The 8,706-nt window shown below is 37.9% G+C and overlaps 1 protein-coding gene across 1 annotated transcript; it reads right to left on the reverse strand.

The window, feature by feature from the left end:
* Positions 1-14: 14 nt before the first annotated feature.
* LOC144628013 (vesicular inhibitory amino acid transporter-like) lies at positions 15-8,206 on the reverse strand. Its single transcript, XM_078486066.1, has 4 exons — positions 8,098-8,206; positions 6,446-6,888; positions 3,323-3,508; positions 15-2,774 (listed from the first exon to the last, which is right to left on the reverse strand). Exons 2-4 carry the CDS (start codon positions 6,684-6,686, stop codon positions 1,792-1,794), a joined length of 1,410 nt encoding a protein of 469 aa, XP_078342192.1. The 5' UTR covers positions 6,687-6,888; positions 8,098-8,206; the 3' UTR covers positions 15-1,791.
* Positions 8,207-8,706: the final 500 nt, after the last annotated feature.

Raw genomic sequence — 8,706 nt, forward strand, 5'->3', positions numbered from 1 at the left:
CAATCCAGTACGTATTGAACATTCAATTGATATTTAATGCATACTTACAGTCCATAAAACATAAATTAACTTTCCTATTGATATTTTTTTTCATCTAACGGCACTATAGTTTATGCTAATAAATTTAAATACAATCAAGAGAAATGAACAGCATTGCCTTGTAGACCTGCTTTTTATTGAAAAATTTAAACAATTTAAACAAGTTACTGATACAATATAAAACAATTATACAGAAACACAATATCGTTTAACAAAGAGTTCAATAACATATTTGTCAAAGCCATATCCACCCACATGTGTCACTTTTTTTTTAATGTGACGTCATCGGCTACGAAAAAAGATATTATACTCTATAGCATGGAATTCATAAGGGCAGATAAGAAGTCAGTATAAGTTTGTAAGCAAATTTATTATCCGAATACATCGACAAAAGGAAAATATTAGAAATCGATTTTTGTTGCTTTGAAAAGTGGAGTGTAATTATTCGTTTCCTTGCCATATATTGACTCAAGGAAAGTTAATCTCATATTTCTGTTTTGGCTTTTTAACCCAATTTGCCATATTTAGTTTCCTTGTCAATTCTTCTCGATTCATTATTGTTTAGATTTCTACTTTCACAACTCCTATTGCCTTTTCAGCGCATTTTTAAATATGATTTCTGGGCCATTTTTATAAAAAAAGTGGTTTTTGAAAGGTTCTTATTTCGCTGTAGCAAAACAACAACCATAACAGCATGTAAAATATTTATGCGAGTGCCAAATAAAACTCTTTGACAGTACTGCCATCAGAATACTTCATACAAAGTTAAAAAATAAAAGCATTGAAAAACATTAAATCTGTTCTGTACTGTATTAAACTTATAATAATTTGATTAATAACATAATGGACCAAACGTTTTGATGTGCTATGACTTTCTTAAGGAAGTTAAAAAATAAATGGATAAGAAAAATGTTAAAAAAGCGGAGTACTGAAAAGGAAACCGCAGACAACAAACGGTGCTCTTAATCATCTCACATCAACATAGAGGGAGCAGAGACTGTTCAGAAACGGATCAAACGGTTTCCAAACTTTTTCAGCCTTACTCTGAAGGGGCAATTTAAGCTCGAGATATCAATGCCAATCCTTAATCAATTTTTCCAGCTAGTAGTTTATTTATAAGCTTTGTGGTAAATTTGCAGGTCCAATTTCGGTCTAAAGGAACTGTAAACCGAGGGGGTGGGGGAGGGCGAAGGTTGGGGTATGGGGGGGGGGGGGGGTGGAGGAGTCTTCTTATTTTTGTTTAGCTTTAGATATTTGCCTGACCATAAACGCGGAACAAATATCAGTCCATCAGACCACTTTTTATACAGCCCAACTACAACATTTACAGGAAACTCGCGTTCATTTTGAACGGTTATGCTCGTACCCTTGGGCTAGAACGCTCTACCGTACAGAATCGTTCGACAGCGAAGGAATTAAAAACTACCCCTACATGGCCTAATTGCCCTGGCTTCATCATCTTGGTGACCTCGACCATTTTTTAGTTAGCAACTCCGTTCAGTGTGGTCATCGTTTATCGCCTTTTATTCGTTTTTTGCCATTGCTGATCACGACACCAAAAATGGCCAGCCAAGATCACCCAGGGTGAACATGTTGGCTTATTGTTTTTGCTCGCATTGTGGGATGGAGCGCTATCAAAATTCCCTGCGATTTTCAAATTAGACACGGGATTTTGGAATTACCTGTTCTATTAAACCCTTAATTTCTCCCAAGTTTTTCTGAAGTGCTACCAATGCTATTTCTAATTTTGAATTATTTGACATACAATTTCATTATCGCTATCAGCGAAAACACCAAACCAAACCCACCCGACAGGACCCCTACACATACGATGAGTAAATTGATGACGTAACGCCTGGTGCTGATGTGATCAAGGTGAAGAATGACGTCAAAGAGACACGGGAAAACAAGAGTGAGCAGAACACCTGATAAGCTGCCAATTACCGCCATAAGTAGCGAGAACTGAGGCAAAAGCACTGCAATCATGACTGTAAAAACCACAAAGAGAGCTCGCAGCGAGTAAATCATGACACGTTCCTTAACGGTCAGCGGATGCTTCTCGTCAGGAATGCATGGCGGGATACATGAAATCTGGGCTTTGTGTATGATGGTCACGAGTGTGAATAAAGGAAGTGCGTAAGAGAACATGCCGTTTAGTCCCAGGAGCGAGTTGGCTGTGTTTTGGAGGGCGCCTGCGGGCAGATTCTCGGAGATTTCTTGCTGTGTGTTGTCCTTGAAGGTCAAGACAGCAATGAAGCCGTAAGCCAGTTTGGTCAGAGCTGAAGCCAGGAAGGAATAGTTCATGATGCTGTCGAATTCTTCTGGTTTCTCCATGCTTTCCTCGATTCCTGGCAGATACGGATGGCACACGAAGCTGAACAGTATAATACCCCACGCTACCGGGAAGCCTTCTAATGTTGTCACGCCAAGGTTGAAATCCCATTCGTAACGCTTTGTCACGCCATATCCAATCACGGACACAAATACCATAACGAGTGCCACGACGCTAAACATGCTGAGCCAAGAGATGCGTTTAAACTGATTTAAGAATACTGTGGGGAGGAGAAGGATGCCGGCAATGACGGTCCACAGAGAATAAGACAGAGCGTGATGCTCGAACAAGTCGTTAAAAAAGTCGGCTACAAGTAACAGGTACAGGACGCATGCGCAAGCGAGTTGCATCACCTGAGCTGCGCAGACGACAAGTGAACCGTATCTTTGCCAGCAGGCCTGGCCTGAAATAGAAATTGTAAAGAAAAATGAAATTAATAAAAATGTGATCATGATTTAAACAGAAACGAGCAGACGCCCTAACGAACGATCAGTTGACTGCCTGTCTGATTAGCTATCTGCCTGTCTGTCTGCCTGTCTGTCTGTCTGTCTGTCTGTCTGTCTGTCTGGTAGAGTGGTTAAAGGACTGAGTAAATTTGACTGACTGAATATCACAGACTGAGGGACCGCAACCTCCCTTCATCAGACACTCGGAAGACATAAAAAACTACCCTAGAAGTGGTTGTTGTGCCGAGCAATAAGTTTCTGTGAGAACATGGATCGGCGCATGACAAAAGCCGAACAACCTGGCATTAGTAGAAGTGTGATCGACTTAGGTGGATACCCCTTTGTGAAGGACCGTCCTTTGCAACCTTGGTTAGCCTAGTTAACAGAAGTTAAGTTCTTTTGAATTGTCAAGTTTATACTAGCATAAGAGGCTATAACAAAGCCCACTCAAGTTCGAATGTAATCACAGCAAGCAGTCTGTTGAAGACTACCTATAAGAACTCACCTATCAAGGCGTAGCTGTTCCTGAGGCGGACTCCGCGCGTGCCCTGATCGTTAAACGGCTTCTCGTACAAACACTCGATGATCAGTTTACCCGTGTAGTTAGTAATCACTGAAATGAGAACAATGGCTAACAACGACATGTATCCACCTTGCATGACAGCGAATGGAACCCCGAGGGTACCCGTGCCTGGAAAAGAAAAGCAAACATTTTAAACATATATAACTGAAGTTTTCTTGGGAGGCAGTTGAGGAAAGTGACGGGGGTAGGGGGTAAGGTGACTGAACTTTTGGCGTCCCGTACACTGTGCACTGTGTTTCTAAGTTGCTCTCGTTTTTTTGTTTTTGCTTTTTCATTTCCCGATGTTCTGTGAGAACAAAACTGAAATTCAAATTACATTTTGTAAAGGATACCAGAATGTCAAAAGACAATTTGTAACAATTTTATGCATATACTATTTTTTGGTAACATATACTATTTGACCTTTATATATCCTTTCAAATCAATCAAAACAATCGGCGTAATTGGTCAATACTGAGACCCTTTGTGTTTCGTTCCGTCTGCAGCGAAAGCCTAACTTACACCACATTATATATTATATTGATTTAGTTTTTGCAAAGGTTTGATTCCTTTGATTTTTAGACTGAATCTGTTGATCTCGACTACAACTTTTAGACGATTAGTACAGTTGGCGAGGATCTTAAACTAGCGACTTTTCATGACATCGATTAGTTAGTAAATTACGCTTTCGCTAAAAATAGTAACCTTAAGGAAGGTAATTTTCGAAGGGAAAATCGGTGCATAAACCATGAAAGCAAGTTGTTATTGCTTGTTATTTTTCTGGTCTTTGAGTCGCTTTTCGCACTCTGTAAAAATTTCTTCTGAATAGACTTGATTATTTGATATTTTTCCCGCTAATTTTCTAGTTAAAATACTCTTTTTCAAAAGAGTATTCTCATTGGCTACATTCAAAACGAGAACGACGTGGACCATGGACTTGTATAATTTCTCTTGGTTATTATTTTATGGAATTTAGGCGCTGCAAGTATTCTCGCCAACTAGAAACATGATATTATTTTAATCTGTTTATATACGAAACAATTCTCAGAACTAATTAAAAAACGGATTGGGCAGCACACAGGAAGTAAAGAATTAGAAATGACTGGACCGGACTCACAAAACAAAATGACGGTAGGCCGGTGAACAAACAAAATCTACCGCCTTTTGTAAGAGTTGTATTTTAATACTTCTTTGCGTCATCTTCTTCTTGAGATGCTTGAGATTGAATTTTCTTTTAAATATCTTCCTTCAGTGCGTTGAATAATTGATATATTGCTGGCTTCTCAACTGAGAAAGTGCGTAGAGAAAATGAATCTCAGATTTCAATCAACCCTGATATTTGCAATTTTATTCTAAGAATATTGTTTTTAAGGTTGAAATCACCTGGAAACTCCTTTTGAAAAAACAACACATTTTAAATTGGTTAACACTTAGAAGAAACATATCCTTTGATTTAATTATTTTTGGTAGTAATTTGATTAATCCTCGTTGTTATGCCACGCAACAGCTGGAATATTTAGATTTTGACTTCGAGATTTTCGCAAATGGCAAAAACCTTTTATTACTTCTATAAAGTTTCCCTTTGTTGAACCACAGTCAGATTTTGTTTGGACACTATTGTTACCGCAGCTGCGAAAATTCGCTCAGAATTGACTCAAAACCGTTAATTTTTAATGAGCGGAAGGGTCAGATTTCATTCTGTAAAAAGAATGGCTTTTTAATAGTGAAAAAAACTATTCAGTAATATTTAATGAATTTACTCCACAAGATTGATTTCATTTAGAAGAAACAATCGCCTCGTCTAAAGAAACATCTAAATAGAATCAGTTAATTTTCCGCCGAAAACAAAACTGTTTGTTTTCTGCCGACGCGTTCACAAAATTATTCACTTAAAGTTTAATATTTAATGTAGCCCTTCGCACTAAAATAATAAAGAGTGGATTGTTTTTTTAAAGATGAAAACATCGTGTTGGAAGAATATGTATTGACGCCCTTGCAAAAAGTAAACTGAAGGGAGATGAAATCAATCACAGTACATTTCATCAGAACTGCACCTTAAAAAAACTAAAACATATAAATAAAATCTGATTGTAAATAAGATTTAATCCTTTAAAATGATTCGAATTTTCTTTTGCATGCATAAAATATATCGGTCGATTGAATTTCATAACGCTGAAGTAAATGTGTTTGTTTTTAAAAAAATGAAATTAGTGCTATATTGTGTTTAGACTGTCGAGGAAATCTTTTTCAGTTAGAGAAATTGTATTGACGAAAAAATACCTGCAAACGTTTGAAGTGTGTTTGGATCTACTATGATAATATCGAAGAATTGAATTGTTTCCCAGGTTGTATTGACTATTATTTCTCTGTAGAAACAATTTAAGAAGGCTTCTGCTATGAAACAAAAAACAAGGCACGGAATCATGTCTACTCACTTCTTATAAAATAAAACCAAGTCTGGCGTATGCGATTATTTATTCTAATCTATAAAACCAATTTTTTTTTTTTATTTAGAAAATTTATTCCATTACTTTTTTGAGCAAACAAACTAGCCATGGCCAACATTTAGTTGAAGGACTTAACCCGAAATCAGCTATTTAAAATGAGAATCGAGAAGAAATAAAAGAAACCAAAAAATACTTTTTTAGGTCGAAACATTCATCCTGTTTAAATTTAAAAATAATGATGTCAGACAATTTTTTAGCCTTGATAAATAGATAAGGTTAGCTTTATCTTTCAATATGCCAAACAAAAGAGTCAATGTTTCGATGTTTCGAATTGCAAGTACGAAACATTTGAATTTATACCTTTCTCGCGCATAAGCGAATTAAAAAAAAATTATCCTGAACGTTTTTTTATATTTCGCACATACAAATAGCACACTGTAGAAAATACATGTTGTTCTAAGGAAATCACTTTTTAAACTGATGTATATTATAACCGAAAGGCCAAAATAAGTTAAAAAGCCACGTCGACATCACTAGAACCGTATTTCTTGCGGCCTAAATCTGACTTTTTACTAGTAAGGAAAAAGTGGTAATTTTATTTTATGTTAAAAATCCTTACCTTGAATCAAGTTTAGAACATTCCATGCTGCCTGTAAACCTGACGTAGTCTGTGATTTTTCAGCAGCCTTTTCACTGTTCCTCGTCATTTCCTCGCTCGGGTAAACTATTTCTTCTTCACCACTATCTTCCTGATTTTCAACGTGAAGATATTCTTTACTTTCATGATGTGCAGCGCCTTCCTTTCGAAATAGAGAAGAAGGGAAAACATTCCGTACAAAATCCTTTAACGCCTTTGCCATTGTAGCGAAGCTGATATCGAGAAGACTGATTTCGCGTTCAATTCACCACTCGCCCGCCTGCATACAACACTTAAAACTCTACTGACAAATCATCTGCGCCCGCGCTACAAGACTTTCATCAATCCCATTACACATTCAGTCCTATTCTCCTCGTAGAAGGCAGGACAGCGGTTACAACAATCTCTGGTCAGTCATGTCAAGCCTGCAATATCCAAATCAATAATTCATTGAGGCATAGCTTATCGGGATCTCCAAATTTATGAGAAAAAGATAACTGTACATTTTGGCGCTAAAATAATTGTATTTTGTAGATCTTCCCTCGTACCAGGCGATCGGGACGATTATATGAGAACTCCCTGATCGCTTCCACTCGCTTCCATCGCCTACGATCGATCGATGTGATGGAAACGATTGGGGCGATCATCGATACATAAGTTCACCAACTTAAATGTTAGCCCTCGCACTTCGCGTTCGTGTATCGCGCTCCGCTCTCTGCGCCGCTAAACACATTTCCTGTTCGAGCATGTCCTGTTCTTCAGAACAGGACACTTTATAAACTCTCTCCGGCAGTATAATTAAACGTTGTGGTTCAGTTTTACTCTTGGTACAATTTGGTATTTCCCTTTAATTGCTTTATGGTATGATAATATATGATATATGAACATAAAACAAAAAAAATAACAAATTGTATCAAGGATAAAATTGAACCACGGCGTATACACTAAAGCTTATCTCCACTGACGAGTGGTACCGACCGTAAAAATCAGTCACCTTTTCATGGCAATTTTACTTTTACTCATTTAGGTTTTGAGAAAGCTATTGAGATAAGCAGTCCCTGCTGGGATGTTAGTCCATCGCAGGTTACAGTTGCCATTTACCACCCAGCCTTTGTCTGGTTGTTGCAGCAGGTCACCAACTGTTTTTATAACGTATTTCGCTAAACGACGAGAGTCACGGTATGCTTTTACACGAGCGGTAGAACTATTTAGTGAGAACTGATTGTTTGGCATCCTTTTCTAGTGGCTAAATCGTTTATTTTACAGCCGCTTTCAGTATTACATGCAAAATGACCATCTTTCGAACTACGGTAAGTCTGATCAGTATGTACAACGGATTTCTCGGCGGTCGAACTTGAATATTATCATAAAAAGTTGGAAAATTAATGTCAGAAAGTCATTGACATTCCGTGAGCGATAAATCGACCGTTTTGCATGTTAACGCCTTTTAGAATAAACCTATCTGCTGGAACCCAAAAAGAACCAGAAGTGGCTATTCTAGGAAGGTTTCTCTTCCTTGAACCTAGGTTGGTGAAAGTTTATTGTGTCTTGTACCGCACAGTGGAAAGAAGGCCCCGCTCAACGTTCGAATCAGTGTAACCACAGCAAGCAGCATGTTGAAGACACTAACTTACCTATCAAGGCTTAGCTGTTCTTGGATGCATGGACTCTCCGTAACGCATTCCCTGATCATGAAATATATAAAAACTCTTGATGATCAGCGCGCTTGTAGTTAGTAACGACATGACACTCTCCCTCCGCAGAGGTCTCTTTCGTGTTTCCCGTCGTCCCCCGCGCTCCCCCTTTTTTCATTTTTCGTGTTTTCGCCTTCCTCCCCCCGTGTTTTTTCGCCTTCCCCCACGAAAGAGGCCTCTGCGGAGGAGAGAGGACATGACATGTATCCACCTTGAATGGAATCCCGGGAGTACCCGTGCCTGAAAAATGAAAATAAAATACAAAATAAAATAAAATAAAATACCTTTTTCTTCACTGATAGTTCACGTCGGTTTGTTCCTTAGTGAATCCCTTTCTTTTCGGTTCTTCCCTTTCAAAGATCCGTGCGAAGAAAGCAAAAATTCCAATTACATTTTGCATTAAATACCAGAATTTTTTTTCATTTGAATCCAATTTTTTAACATTGAAAACAAACAATTACTAATAATTATAGGGCAATAGGCCTTATCACGGTTTTCGAGTTGTCGGGTTCGCAACGCGCGCGGTTAGAAATTACTGTGTTTGTATGG

This window comes from Oculina patagonica, chromosome 10 (assembly GCF_052425735.1).
Source record: "Oculina patagonica isolate OP01 chromosome 10, crgOcupat, whole genome shotgun sequence".
Classification (NCBI taxonomy): domain Eukaryota; kingdom Metazoa; phylum Cnidaria; class Anthozoa; order Scleractinia; family Oculinidae; genus Oculina; species Oculina patagonica.